The sequence below is a fragment of the Eutrema salsugineum genome, unplaced genomic scaffold, assembly GCF_000478725.1.
Source record: "Eutrema salsugineum unplaced genomic scaffold, Eutsalg1_0 scaffold_3, whole genome shotgun sequence".
In the NCBI taxonomy this organism is placed as follows: Eukaryota; Viridiplantae; Streptophyta; class Magnoliopsida; order Brassicales; family Brassicaceae; genus Eutrema; species Eutrema salsugineum.
This window is the reverse complement of record NW_006256756.1, coordinates 11,255,140-11,270,627: the sequence shown is the minus strand read 5'-3', so window position 1 is coordinate 11,270,627 and position 15,488 is coordinate 11,255,140. Positions and strand designations below refer to the sequence as shown.

Genomic DNA, 15,488 nt, shown 5'->3' with positions numbered 1-15,488 from the left:
AAAATAGGAAAGATTATTCCAGCTTCTAAAAGCTTCATAATCTCCTTCTAGACAACATCCATGAGATTAGGGTTCAGTCTCCTTTGACTTTCGATTGAGTTTTTAGCATTATCCTCTAGATTAATCTTGTGCATACAAAGATCTGGAGAGATTCCAGGTATGTCATCAAGTGAATATCCTAAGGCTTTTCTATGCTTTCTCAGCTCAGTCAACAGCATTGTGGTTTCTTCTTCCGTCAAACCAGAGTTTATTTTGACAGGATAAGTAGGATTTGGTCCAAGGAAAGCGTACTTAAGTCCGACGGGAAGAGGTTTAAGCTCAACTTTAGGGGCTTTAAGCTCGCTCCAAGGATCGTTAATTGCTGCAGCAGTGTCTTTAGGAGGTGTTGGAATGTTTGTTTGGTCCCTAAGATCTAGATAGTTTAGAGGTTTCCTATAATTTTTGGATTTATCAAGCATACGTGCGCATTCACTTGAAATTTCTTCAAGGAAATTGCGTTCATCTTTTGCGGGTGAAAGCGTGACACTTAAAGGGTCGTCTAGAAGCAGATCTTCATAGCCTTCCTCAATAATTCCGTCTAACTCATCAACCCAACAAATTTTGCCATCCAAAGTTGGTTTATCGAAACTTTTGTTCATGTCAAACTGCATAACTGAACCGGCTAGATGAAGGTCAATTTTTCCTTCAGGAACATTGATTATGGCTCAGGCTGTAGATAAGAATGGTCTTCCAAGAATAAGTGGATCCTTAGGTTCTTTTTCTAGTTCTAGAACTACGAAATCGGTAGGTATGGAACATTTTTTGATTTCTACAGGATCATCTATTAGGATACCTACGGGTTGTCTAACAGAACGGTCAGCTAGTACTAAAGAAATTTTAGTAGGCTTGAAAGTGTGATGTGCTAAACGTTTTGCTACTGAAAGAGGCATCATGTTTATGCTAGATCCTAAATCACAGAGAGCACGCTCAAAAGCTACATCATTGATGGTGCATGAAAGTACGAAGCTTCCAGGATCGTTTTTCTTTTCAGGGATTCCGCTTTGCAGGATAAAACTACATTCATGGGTTATCATCATAACGCCTTCTTCAATAGTTAAAGAATTTGTTAGAATACCCTTCATGTATTTTCTTAAAGCAGGAATCATAGCACAAGCTTCTACGAAAGGTAATCTCACATTTAATTGATCGATCATCTCTTTCAGCTTAGCTTTTTCTTTTTCTTTCTTAGGGGCTCTTAAGGCTCTAGGATATGGAGGTTTAGGTTTATAGACACGAGTTGGTGGAGGTGGAATAGGGTCTTCTCCGAGGATTTCCCGGGATGAATCTTCTCTTACTTCTTCTCCATCCTTCTCTCCTACCACTTCTTTTGCAGCATCTTCAACTGTGATTCTTTCTCTTTTTTTTTCCTTTTCCTTACCTTTTTCCTCAACTTCGGGATCTTTAGGAAATTCAGGCTATTTGTAAGCTAATCCACTCCTTAGGTGATAGCTTTCACATGATCGGAGGGATCTGCTTCGCTTGAGCTTTCGAAAGATTTTTCACTTGGCTCCTCCTCAGAATTTTCTAAGATTTTCGAATTAGTTTTGATCATTAGGCTAAGGAGGGTATCGAAATCCTTCTGCATCTCTTTTAGTTCAGATCTAAGATCACTAATATCTTGAGACATAGATTTTTCAAGCTCTAAATTCTTTTTGTTTAGGTTTTCATCTTCAGAAGAGGGAAAACTAGGATATGAAACAGGATTAGATTGAATACCCAAGATTGGTTCGGAAGTTGGTTTCCAACCAAGCTCAGAAGACGGTTTCCCGCGGTCAGAGGGCTCGCGACCGCGGTGAAACATGTCTTAGCCGCGGTCAGAACAGCCACGACCGCGGTGAAACCTTGCTTGGCCGCGGTCCGGATGAATGGACCCGCGGTGATCAGAAACAAATGGAAAATCTTGAATTTGATAGACTTCTGCAGTGTTAACCATCCCTTGACCATAAGAATCCATTGGGTTGTCCCAACCATCAAAGTTACACGTATTGTGTACCCTATTTGGTTGTTGCAATCCAAGATGACTCATTATGTGACGGAGACACTTCATAACTTCCAAAATTTCTCCTTTCTTCTCAGGAAGTGCAGAATTACCAAAGGTTACTTGATTTCGGATGCTGTTTCCTAAATTTTTAATGAAAACGTGAGCATCTTCTACAGATCTAGTTGTGAAATCTCCATTACTTGCTATATCAAAAGAGTGTCGCAACTCTGGAGTTATACCGCGATAGAAGATACCTAGCAGGTATTCCTCGGCATATCTATGGTGTGGACAATCTCTTTGGTATTCTCTAAACCTTTCCCAAGTATCTAAAAGATCTTCATCTTCTTTTTGTTTAAAAGTTCTTATCTTCTTTCTCAGGAGATTTGAACGATTTCTAGTGTAAAAACGATTTAGGAAAGCAGTTCTACACGCTGCCCACGTTTTTAGTGAAGCAGGTGGCAAAGATTTTGGCCATTTGCTGGCATTATCTCTAAGAGAGAATGGGAAAAGACTACACTTGTGGTAATCCCCATTTGCTGTAATGGTTGCACATAATTCTTCGAACGTCTCAATATGGTCTATCGGGTTTTCGAATGAATAACCAGAGAATTGATTTTGTTGAACTAAATGGATATGGGGTACCTTAATTTCGGTTTTGCCATCCTCTGGTAAGGCTGGTTGAATAGCTCTTCAATCTCCCATGAACTTTTCGAGTGAATCGAAACTTCCAATCAGTTCATCATCATCTTTGTGTTTGACCGATCCGATTAGCTCATTGTCATCACAAATCGGTTCTTCAAACTCATCAGCAGTCAGGTCATCATCGCTTGGATCACCATCCACACGATTTGGTGGATCACCAAGAGTTCCGGGAACATGTTCCCGTTCTCTCATTGCAGAACCTGAAAAATTCAAAAGAAAAAGTAAAAGTAAACAAGTGTTTTAATGGATTTAAGCTGGGATTCGCAATGAAACAAATCAAAGTCCCCGGCAACGGCGCCAAAAACTTGATGCGAGCAAAAGCGGGGTTGTTTGTTTTCATTTTACTAAGCTTCAGGTTTAAAATTTATAACCCCTAAATGTCTGCAAGTGCACAGATGTGCGCTGTAGTACTTAGGGTATCGATCCACAGAGACTTAGTTGTTTCAGTACGAATTCACTGTAACGCTTAAATCAGATTAGAACTAAAAAGGTTTTGGTTTTGGGTTTTGGTTGTCACTAAATCTAAACTAGAAAGCAAAGAAAACAAAAGCAATTGAAGGCAATTAAAACAAGTACAAAGCGATTAAACTAAGGCTAATGAAAACAGGTAATAAGCGAATAAATCAAAGACAAATTGAAAGCAGGAAAAATCGAATAAGAAGCAAAGGTTGTAAGCAATGAAAGACAAACATTAGGGCTCAAGGGGTTTCGCAGGGGTTCATAGTCTATGCTAGGCCGATTTTAAACAAGTGATAAAGGTAATCAATTACGTATGTTCTAGAACTCGAGGCACGGAAGTATGAATAGCCTACTCTCGCAGCACTAAACAACTATCTCTCGCAACCCTAATCAGTAGGTTTGCACTCTGATTCTGGAAGGGAGAAGATGCAATAGCAGAACAAGACTCATCAATATTCACAACTCAACTACAGGTAGGTTTCCACTCCTATAGAAGATTTGCTCGTTTCACCCTAGTTCAGACAATCAATGAAAGCTTTCGCAACATATCATATCAGATCGGCTTCTAAGTGGCCAGCAAAGAATCACGCAGTAAGACTAAAGGCAAACGAAGAACATAGAAGATTATAAATCCTAAATCTATCGATTCATAAGCAAAGACACATGAAATTCCCTTTGAATAATCCCTTTAAACCCAACTGGGTAACTACTCAAACATATTGTAACAAAGCATCATAAACAAAATTGAAAGTGCAGGAAACTAAAGAAAAGAAGGAAGAAGAACAAAGAACGGAGAAGCAGATGGAGGCGCGATGTCTTCCTCCAGCGGCGGCTCCTCATCCTTCAAGCGGCGGCCTCTAGGGTTTTTGAAGCACCCACACGAATTCTCTCTCTATTTTTATCTTATGTCGTCTCCACACCTTTAGGAATGACCTAAAGGGGGTATTTATAGCTTCTGGGGTGGTTGTGGACACTTAGGGCTTCAAAAATAACGAAACGAATTGATCAGGGATTTAATTAAGTCGTCGGGAAAGTGAACGACCAAAGTCCGCGGTCGCGGTGGCTCTACCCACGGGAAAATGGGTGTTGGCCGCGGTCCCGGCACCTGCTCTCTTCCGGAACTGCATTTTCTGTCATTCTTGCATCGAGAGTATCTGAAGATCTAACCGTTGGATTGTCTCCAAACCAAGTGCATTAGAAAGCTGGTTGGATCCTCTATGTTGTCTAAAATGTTGGGGGTGATCAGACGGTGATAAGGTCTTCATCGCTTGTCATACTTCTGACGGTCTGCATTTATCCAAAATTGCTCATTTGTTTCAAATTGCATATCTTTTGCCCAAATTTCCTGTAAAGTCTTTTGAAACTCTAAAAAATTGAAAACACTTTAAAAACATTGAAAACAGAGTTAAAACACCTGCATAAGACACAATTATGGTCCATAAAAGTGGTCAAAATACGGTGTTATCATCGTCGACGACCAGTTTGCGTGCAGCGGGGTCACCGGGAGCCTGCTTGCGCTTCTTTTTTGCCGGCTCGTCCTTTTGGATAGCCACGCATTTCCCCTTATCAGCAGCCGAATGTTTTCGGCTAGAATCATGCTTCTGAAGCTGCGAAGCCGGGGGCCTCGACGACTTCGGAAGAGCCAAAATGGCAGAGTTGGAAGGAGTTTTACTCCGCGCCGCGGAGTCGTCTTTGGGCGCCTTGGGAGTAATTTCACCCGGTTCCACCTCGGGCGCCACTTCCTTCTCATTCACCTCAGAAATGTGCTCCCCCACAGCCTCGAACGCGCCCTCACCATCACGGCTCGGCAGAACGTCCTAAGGAACAGCCTCGGCCTCCGTTCGAGCCGCCTCAGCGGCTCGTCTCACGGCCTCTTCTTCTTCGCAACTCTTCTTATCTCTAAGTGTAATGATCACCATTTTCTCTCTTGTGTCTCTTGAGGAATTGGAAGATGAAGAGCTGACAGGAACGCCGGCAAGAATAGCTCGCGCCGTTTCCACTCTCTCAAATGTAAAATGCTTCCTCCAATTAACTTTCCGAGCCGCAAGAGAATCTCGAACAACAAAGAGGTCGTCGGGAATTGGAGGAAGAATGTTCCGAACTGCAAAAACAACACGAGAACAATCATCTCAGTAAGGGAAATACATACGATAAATAGTTCCGAGCCGAGGCAAAGCTTCCGATCAAGTGTTCCCCAAGCGGTCTTGGTTTTGTGAACGTAGTCCTCGCCAACTGACGCCTCGTTCACAAAGACATAGAAAAAGCGCTCGGTGCAGAACTGATCCTTGCTTGGAAAGCCACCTATAATCCGGCGGTTGGGCTTGTTGGAAATATAGAATCTATCTCCCTTCGGAGCTTTCCTGATTTCCAGCAAGTTTAGCAGGTGATTCAGTTCAATATCGAGCCCGCATTCAAAGCTTTGAACCAAAATGCCGATCATGTGCCGCAGACCCCTCAGCATGATCTGCCCGATTGAGATCCCATGTTTCCAGAGGTACTCAAGGATAACTCCGGGGATCGGGAACCAGAGAAAACAAAGCTCATAGAACGCCTCGTACAGAGTAAAGTGATTCTCAGGAGGTTTGTCGGCTCGGTCATTCTTCTCTAGAAGGACAAATTCTACCGCCTCGGATATCCTGAAACGACATCTCAACGCCTCGAGTGAGTCAGGGGAGGAGAGCGTAGAACCGGGCGGGTCAGGTTTTTGTCTTTTCACTCGTTTCCCTCGCCCAGATGAAGAAGCGCCTCGGGACGCCATGACACGTTCTAATTCACACTTTGCCTCGAACAAATCAAAGGGAAAAGCTTCCTCCTCGGCTTTCACTGCGGCATGATTAACATCTTTGTCGAGAGCGGGACCCTGAGGGCGGCTCGTCGAAACCGACGGCTCGTCATCTGGAGAGCGAGCGTCTGATGGATTTGAACGATTCGACGCCTCGTTGCTTTCGGGTGAACGGTTGGAAGGGCTCAGCGAGATAGACGCTTCGGAGGATCCTGATACACCTCTCGCCTCGGCGTCTGCATTGCTCGGCTCGTAATTAAAAAGCGAATCTAGCGAATCATCAGAACGGTTCGACATGATCTACAGCTGGTACGGAAAACACAATACTACGCGGCAAACTTTCGTCGGAAAAAGATCTGAGACGGCGGAGACCTCGGAACCCTAGCCGGAAAATAAATAAACTAGAGAGAGAAAGAAGAGAGAAGGGAGAGCTACCTTTTACTGAAAACGAGGGATCTGAAGATTATGAGAAGGAATTAAGGAGCTCACCTATTTATAGCATAACCGAAGCGCGTGAAATCCGCGTGGACCTCGAGACGACGCAGAAGTGTTCAAAAGGGCGCGTGAAGTTCGCGGCGAATACGTAACCTCTTGGCGCGTCCGCTAAACACGCGTCCGCCAAACACGCTAACACTCAGGATACTAACAGCCGCTCTGTCCAGGTAAATCGAGCCCACGACACAGCTATGGTTACCTGAGAATATCTCATTAAGCTGCGTGAACCGAGCCATGCTTTGTTGTTACGGCTCGACAAATTTCATAACAACGCCTCGTCGTTATCGCTGACGCGGAACGGCTCGGCAACCCTCTTGAAACACATAAGCGCCTCGTCGTTACCTTGAAGCACGGCTCGACATTACTGACGTAAAACGCCTCGCCGTTATCATTAACACGAAACGGCTCGGTAACTATCTCTGAAAAATGCCTCGTCGTTAATCACGGCTCGACATGATCAACATAAACGCCTCGTCGTTAATCACGGCTCTGCATGATCAACATAAACGCCTCGTCGTTAACTTGAATCACAGCTCGGCATTACCAACATAAACGCCTCGTCGTTAACTTGAATCACGGCTCGGCGTTACTAAACAAAATCGCCTCGTCCTTAACATGGCTCGGCACTATCAAGCAGAATCCCCTCATCGTTGCCTTGAACCATGACTCGGTGTTATTGAACAAGAAACACCTTGACACCCTTTGAAAACGCCTCGGCATCTTTATTTCCAAAATGCCTCACCTGGAATTACATCGCAACGGCCTGACTCGATGGTTTATCCTACGATCAGGAGTAATGAACCTCGTCACTCTCGTCTCCAAAACTGACGAGCTGGGGGGCTAACTGTTGGGGTCGGTTTCCACCCCAAGCGGATCAACCATCCCGAGGAAGATCAAGTATCAGAGAAAACCGGTTCGCAGGAGAACTCAATTGTGGGCCGAGCTCTCACATGAGAAAGGTGGGCCGAGCCGTGCTCGACATTACAAACGGGCCGAGCTGTGAAGAGGAACAAGTAGGCCGAGCCGCGGTAAGTATGTTCAGTGGGCCGAGCTGTGCAAGGGAGCGAACGGGTCGAGCTGTGCAAGAAAGTGAGTGGGCCGAGCTGCATGTGAAGGAGAATGGGCCGAGCCACTTCCTTCCACAATTGGGCTGAGCCAAGGCCTCGAGAGACGAAGCCCATAGAAACCCTAGGCAAAATATGAAGGCAGTGAGCCGCACGAGGCGATAAGGAAATATTCCGAAAATCTCTCCCGAGATTCTCGGCTAGGCGGTTCAGAGAATTAGTATAAATAGACGATGTATACAATTCATTCTGTAACTTTTTGCAACCCTAAGCAATAAGATCTGAACACTTTCACAGCAATAAAACCCTCTTTTGATCTTACCGTTCTTGCGATTACCCTAGAAATTTCGGATCCCTTAGTTTTTTCTTACAAATTTTTGGTTGTGCGAGTTTTGGCTCACACAAGCTCCAGGTATAAAATCGATCTGATGCTCAATGCCTCTAACTGGTGGCAAGCCTTGCAGATTCTCCTCTGGAAATACGTCTTTGAATTCCTGCAAAAGTAGTTTAATCTTGCTAGGAATATCCTACATTGGCATATTTAGATTAAAACATTCTTTAAAAACCAACAGAAAGTTTGGGATTAGACTTCCCTTTGGTTTAGTGATCATGAGGCTTGTAGATGGAGAGTTTGCTGAGTTAGTTTGCACTTTACTCCTCTTCATAGCGATCTGATCTTGCTGAATTTCTTGAGGAGTTAATGGTACCAAGGTAGTCTTTTTGCCGTGATAGTCAAATGAATAACGGTTGGTGAAACCATCATGTGTAACCCTTCTATCTGATTGCCATGGCCTCCCAAGTAAGATATGCCCCGCATCCATAGGCAAGACATCACACACAATCTCATCTTTGTATTTGCCTATCGACAATGGCACCATAACTTCATTTTTGACCTCTATTTCTCCTGCCTCATTCAGCCATTGCAGCTTGTAAGGTTTCGGTCTCTTCATGATATGTTCATAATTTGCATCATTTAGGTTGTATATTTCATTCCAAATCATATCTTATTTCATGAAATTTAGGTCCTTAGGGTTTGTTTTAGGACTTAGGAGTTGCATTAGGTCCCAATGAGTCTTTGCATGTTTTGAGTGTTTATCAGGTGTATTTGGAGCTATTTGGAGTTGGAGAGATGGATCCAGGAAGAGAAATGGCAACCAGGACTTGAAAGATGGTGAAAATGGGTTTTTGGAGGTTCTCGGCCACTCTCACGTACCGCAGGAAGGTTTTCTCGGCCATTCTCACGTACCGCGGGTGGATTCCTCGGCCAAAATCTTCGGGTGCAGACACATTTCCGAAATCGCCTGTCCGGGGAATCTTCCAGTCCGATTCAGCTGTCGGGTGCTTCATCAACGTTGGAGAAGATTGGATCACGGTTCCAGAGCAAGTGGAATCATGGAATTCGGACGCGTGAGCAGAAAGTTAAGCTCGTCGGAAGAAACTCCTTTCTCGCTGCCGTTTTGGACCAACCCGATGAGCTCCGAAGAATGCGAAGGACGGTGCACTTCCAGACCGATTCAGTTTACGGGGCTTTCATCAGAACCCGAGATAATTGAGTCCTCTTTCCAGAACGTCCGAGATCATTCAATTCGGAGCTATGATCAAGAAGATAACGTTTCCGGAATGGACACATGTCTAGAAGCCTCTTTCTGATCGTGTCAATGCACTGCGAAGATGAGCCCTCCAGGAAACCTTCCACTTCCCAAGCACCGAAGGTTCCTTCACCAAAGTTGAAGATATATGAGTCTTCCGTCCTCTGAAACCGGAATCACACAATTCGGACCAATATCCTGGAAGTTACGCCTCCCTGAATGCGAAGTGATCCAAGCTACGCTGAATGCTGCGAGATAGTCTTGCGACTTGGTTAACTCGCAAGGCCTCAAGATGAATGCCTGGAAGTTGAGCTGCGAGTTGAGAAGTGCGGGTAAGCTATCACTGGATAAGGTATGAGGCTCCCGAGCAAGAAAAATGCTAAGTCCACAACCGTGCGACTTAAGCATGTGAGTTGGCCGCGCTTGGAACTAAACCGCACGGACGTTCGCAATCTACACCGACTTGAGCCTGCAACCTGGGAATATTGGAGACTAAGCCGCACACATCTTTGTAGGTCCCTGCTACATGGTCGTGCGAGTTAAGGATCAGAGAAGACTTAGCCGCACAAAGACTTGCAATTCACACCTGGATGGGCATGCGGCTGAGTTTACAAGGTTCTATCTCGTTCAAGCTCCTCTCCTTGGTTGTGCGATTTGGGCATGCGGCTTGGGACTAAGGGATGACCAAGTCGCACATGTACTTTCCCCAGATTTCGCCTTGGTCATGCGGGTTGAAGAAGAAGAAGATTAAGCTGCACAAAGACTCGCAAAACACATCTACTTAGGCGTGCGGCTAAGACCAAAGGATTTAAGTCTCACAAGACAGTTTCTTCACCTGTGCGACTTGGGCATGCGACCTGGGAGACACTTGACCAACTCGCACATTCTCCAATTTACCCACTAAAGCCGGGTCAGGACCCGGTTTGTTCCGGGCTGACCCGGTTCGTTTTTAGAGACATATAAATAGTTTTTAGGGTTATTTCCCAAAGACTAAGCTTTATTCCCTTTGTCTCTTGCCTCTTTTGTGAAAAGACTCCATCAAGAACAGAAATATCGATATTTGAGTGTTTAATCAAGAGAGTTTAAGAGATTTTTGTGTTTAAAGCTGTTTTTCCTCTTAATCTATCATCTCCATCTCCATTTCTCATCATTAATCATTCCAATCTTCTCAACTTGCAAAGGTTTAAGAGAGATAAGTATGATTAGTGAGTAGTCACCTTAATGAGGTTCTAGATGTGTAGGTTAGGGTGCTAAAGTGTTAGATTAAGAGTGCTTAGGGCTAGATTTATTGATTTATCTCTCTAAACAACTGTTCTCTATGCTAGATCCTTGCATATCACTTGAGATCTAGATTCTGGGAATTTCATGCACCAAAAGTGTTTGATGAAATTCCTGAAAGAGCTGTATTAGAGGTTTAAGCATTTGCTGCATGATGATGTATTGTTATTTGCTTGAATGATCATTTAGAACTGTTTATTAATGCATACTAATTCATGTTTCACAAATGGGAATTTGGTTTGAAAATGGATTAGTATAGGGGTTAATACCTTCATGAGAGGATTAGCCTAGATTTGAGTTCTTAATCATTTGAATCATGTCTCATCATTGTCATTAGCATTTCTAGTTTAGCACCAAAGCACCCTAACCAACTATCATGTCTAGAATCTCATGCCTCCATCATATCATATTCACATCATTTGTCATTGCTTAGTTCTTGATTAGTCATTGTCATTAGTCTTTTAAACCTGTTTAGTTTGTTAGTTGTCATTAGTTAACCAAAACCCACTCTTGTTTGCTTGAATTAAGAACTTGATCATATAGCTTAGTGTCTATCACCACATTCTTGGATTGATTAACCTCTTTGTGCTACTTTGACAAGGGGATTGATAGCCCTGAGACTCTAAAAAGTCTTATCTATCAATTGGCGCCGTTACCAAATTGTGGTTTGTTTAGCATTAAGCTCTGATCTGTTCTTGAGATCAAGTGCTTACTTTCTTGTTTTTACTGATTCCTTTCAAGTTCTGTTTGTGATTTCCGGTGTATGAACACCAGGTCTAGATCAAGAAGCTGTGGTCCACCTTTCCCTCTCAACGACAACATCAACCTTTTGGTACCAAGGAGGAGAAGGGACAGACGTGGTAGACAGATTGATCAGGCTGACATGGAAGAACAAAGAGACCACGTTGTGGATATAGAACAACCGGTACAGGAGCAACAGGCTCAGGGTAATGGAGCTGGAAATGGAGTTGGTCAAGGGTTTCATCAGGGTAATGTTCATCAGGAACAGGTGCACCAACAAGCTTATATCCACCAGGGACAAGCTCAAGCTCATCAACAGAGGCATCAGGCCAATGTTCAACAAAGACAACAAGTGCACCACCAACCCCACCCTTTCCAACCACAGCAAAGGAGATATGAGCAACCCCAAGTCTATGTTGGAGAGAATGACAGGGCCAATGCTCATCAGTATGGAGCTGGTATTCAGGCACCACCTGTGCAAAACAACAACTTTGAAGTGAAGGCATCTTTGCTGAATATGGTCCAGAACTCAAAGTTCCATGGGTTAGCAATGGAAGATCCCTTGGAACACTTGGACAAGTTTGATAAGGTGTGTGATCTGACCAAGATAAATGGAGTTTCAGAAGACAGCTTCAAGCTAAGACTATTCCCATTCAGTCTTGGTGATAAAGCTCATCAATGGGAGAAGAATCTTCCAAGAGGCTCCATTCAAACCTGGGAGCAATGCAAGCAAGCCTTCTTATCTAAGTTCTTCTCCACCTCAAGAACTGCAAAACTGAGGAACCAAATCTCTAGCTTCACTCAGCACAGCAATGAGAGTTTTGGTGAAGCATATGAGAGATTCAGGAGCTACACAAACTAATGCCCACACCATGGGTTTAGTGAGGCTTCTCTTCTCAGCACACTGTATAGGGGAGCTCTTCCCAAGATTAGAAACCAGCTGGATACTGCTTCCAATGGGAACTTTCTGGGTAAAGAGATACATGCTGCTTTAGAGCTAGTGGAGAACTTAGCATTGAGCAATGATACTTATGGTGAAGACTATGACAGATCAAATAGGTCTGAAGGTTCAAGCTCAGAACAGAGGCTCACCAGATAAGTTAAGGAGTTGAGGAGTGAATTAGACAAGCTGAAATTCACCACTCAGAAGCCAATGCATTTTGTTGGAGAGTATGAGGAACCTTCTCAAATCTTTGAGAACATAAGTGAAGAAGGTCTTACCCAAGAGGAGCTCAACTACATTGGGAATCAGAGGTTCCAAAGATATCAGTATGGTAATGCCAATCTAAACCTCTCTTACAGGAACACCAATGTAGCTAACCCACAAGACCAGGTCTATCCCAATTCTCAAGCTCCAAAGAACTTTGTTCCCAAGAACAACCTTCAAGGGTCATTCCAACCCAAGAATCAATTTGGTCAGAATCAGAGTTTTGGTCAGCAACAGCAACCATTTCAGGGCTCTGGTTACACTTCACAGCAGCCAAAGGCACCACCAGGGTTTGGTACACCACAGTTCCAACAGCAGGCGCCGGTTCAACAACAGTTTCAGCCACCAATGGTTCAACAGCAGCCACAGATGGGTACAGATATGGTTGGTATTCTGCAACAACTACTTCAGGGTCAACAGACTATGCAGCAGGAAATCAAGGAACTGAAGCAAAACCAGGCATCAAGCTCAAGGAACCAAGGTCACCTACCTGGAAAACCAGAACCCAACCCCAAGGAATATGCCAAGGCCATTACACTGAGGAGTGGCAAGGAGTTACCTGGTATTGAGAACAACAAAGTGATCATTGAGGACAATGATCAACCTGAGGGGGAGGCAGGCTTAAAGGATGATCAAGTTGCTGAGAAACCAAGGACAGAAAAGGGTAAAGAGGTAGCAAAGGAACCAGAACCAGAGAAGAAGTATGTGCCACCACCTCCATACCAACCCAAGCTCCCATTTCCAGGGAGATTTAAGAAGCAACTAGTGAATAAGGCAAGAGCTGTATTTGAGAAGGCACTCAAAGAGACACCACTCACAATGCCTCTCATTGATGCATTCTTAATGATGCCAAAGATGGGGAAGTTCTTGAAGGATGCCATTCTGAACAAGACAAAAGAGCTTCAAGGCATGGTAGTACTAAGTCATGAATGCAGTGCTATCATTCAGAAGAAGTCCGTCCCAAGGAAGTTAACTGATCCAGGGAGTTTCACACTCCCTTGTGCCATTGGACCTCTTCTATTCTCTGGATGTCTTTGTGATCTAGGAGCATCAGTCAGCTTGATGCCATTCTCCATAGCAAAGAAGCTGGGCTTTAGAGTGTTCAAGCCTGCAAGGATCTCTCTTATCCTTGCAGATAGATCAGTTAGATTGCCTGTTGGTATGTTGGAAGATCTACCTGTCAAGATAGGTGGTTTTGAGGTTCCAACAGATTTTGTTGTGCTGGAAATGGATGAGGAACCAGTAGATCCTCTCATCTTGGGCAGGCCATTCTTAGCCACTGCAGGAGCTATTATTGATGTGAGAGGTGGGATAATAGAGCTTCAACTTGGGTCTGAAAGGCTCAAGTTTGATGTGAATGAGATGATGAAGAAACCCACCATTGAAGGTCAATGTTTCTATGTAGAGACAATGGACCAGTTGGCTGATGAGTTGCTGGAGGAGCTGAACACTGAGGATCCTCTTCAAGCTGCTCTAACTCAAGAACAAGGAGACAATGAGCTCTTGGCTGAAGCAAGTGAAGGGTATAAGCTGTATCTAGACAATGCAAGAGAGCTGGGTCCTGAAACAAGGTTTTTGGAGCTGGAACAAAGTGGCTCTGAAGTTTTTGCTATCAAGGAATCAGTCACCAGCCAAAGCAGCTTGGACCAGGACTGGAATGAGGCTGATGCACCCTCTGTTGAGCTCAAGCCTCTACCAACAGGGCTCAGGTATGCTTTCTTAGGCTTAAACTCCACATATCCTGTCATCATCAATGATAGCCTATTAGAGGATCAAGAGAGTGCAATCCTTAATGAAATAAGAAAGTTCAGGAGAGCCATAGGGTATTCTTTGGCTGATATTAGAGGGATCTCTCCTGACATTTGCACCCATAGGATCCACCTAGAGGACCAATCTATGTCCTCTATTGAGAATCAACGAAGACTTAACCCCAACCTTAGGGAAGTGGTTAAGAAGGAGATACTAAAGCTTCTTGAGGCAGGGATAATTTACCCAATCTCTGACTCAAGATGGGTGTCTCCTGTTCATGTTGTGCCCAAGAAAGGTGGGATCACAGTGGTGAAAAACGATAAGGATGAACTCATAGCTCAAAGAACCATAACTGGCCATCGCATGTGCATTGACTATAGGAAATTGAATTCTGCTTCTAGAAAAGATCATTTCCCTTTACCATTCATTGATCAAATGCTTGAAAGGTTAGCTAATCATCCTTATTTTTGTTTTCTCGATGGGTACTCGGGGTTCTTCCAAATTCCCATAGACCCCCAGGATCAAGAGAAAACAACATTCACATGCCCTTATGGCACTTATGCTTATAGGAGAATGCCCTTCGGTTTATGTAATGCACCAGCCACTTTTCAAAGATGTATGATGCACATTTTCTCTGACATTATTGAAGAGAAAGTTGAGGTGTTCATGGATGACTTTAGTGTCTATGGCTCCTCCTTCTCGGATTGTCTCTCTAATTTGACACAGGTGTTGGAGAGATGTGAGCAGCACAACTTGGTGCTGAACTGGGAGAAGTGTCATTTCATGGTGCAAGAAGGAATAGTTCTTGGGCACAAGATCTCTGAAAAGGGTATTGAGGTTGATAAGGCAAAGGTGGAAGTGATGGTGAATCTGCAAACCCCCAATTCAGTTAAAGGGATAAGGAGCTTCCTTGGTCATGCAGGGTTTTATAGAAGATTCATAAAGGACTTCTCAAGGATTGCCAGGCCCTTAACAAGACTGTTGTGTAAGGAGGTGGATTTCATCTTTGATGCTGAATGTGAAGAAGCCTTTAAGTTGATCAAGGAGGCATTGGTTAGTGCACCAATAGTTCAGGCACCAGACTGGTCCCTACCTTTTGAGGTCATGACAGATGCTTCTGACTTTGCTGTTGGAGCAGTACTTGGACAAAAGAAAGACAAGAAGCTGCATGTGATCTACTATGCAAGTAGAACACTTGAATCTGCCCAAGAGAAGTATGCTACAACTGAAAAGGAAATGCTGGCAATAGTTTTTGCCTTTGACAAGTTCAGAAGCTACCTGGTGGGATCAAAGGTCATTGTGTATACTGATCATGCAGCCCTCAGGTACTTGATGACCAAGAAAGATGCCAAGCCAAGGGCTGTTGAGATGGGTTTTTACAAGAGTTTGATATGCGCGTATT

General features: G+C 44.0%; 1 protein-coding gene and 2 non-coding genes across 3 annotated transcripts; 1 reads left to right on the top strand and 2 right to left on the bottom strand.

Moving 5' to 3' along the window:
* Window positions 1-2,294: 2,294 nt before the first annotated feature.
* On the top strand, window positions 2,295-2,401 carry LOC112085835. Its single transcript, XR_002899123.1, has one exon. It is a non-coding gene; the product is annotated as a small nucleolar RNA R71 (small nucleolar RNA).
* Window positions 2,402-4,586: 2,185 nt separating this feature from the next.
* LOC112085409 (uncharacterized protein At3g60930, chloroplastic-like) lies at window positions 4,587-6,260 on the bottom strand. Its single transcript, XM_024154619.1, has 4 exons — window positions 5,327-6,260; window positions 5,008-5,282; window positions 4,639-4,923; window positions 4,587-4,595 (listed from the first exon to the last, which is right to left on the bottom strand). The coding sequence occupies exons 1-4, from the start codon at window positions 6,258-6,260 to the stop codon at window positions 4,587-4,589; spliced, it is 1,503 nt and encodes a 500-aa protein (XP_024010387.1).
* A 5,642-nt stretch (window positions 6,261-11,902) lies between these two features.
* On the bottom strand, window positions 11,903-12,009 carry LOC112085632. The gene has a single exon (XR_002898933.1). It is a non-coding gene; the product is annotated as a small nucleolar RNA R71 (small nucleolar RNA).
* Window positions 12,010-15,488: the final 3,479 nt, after the last annotated feature.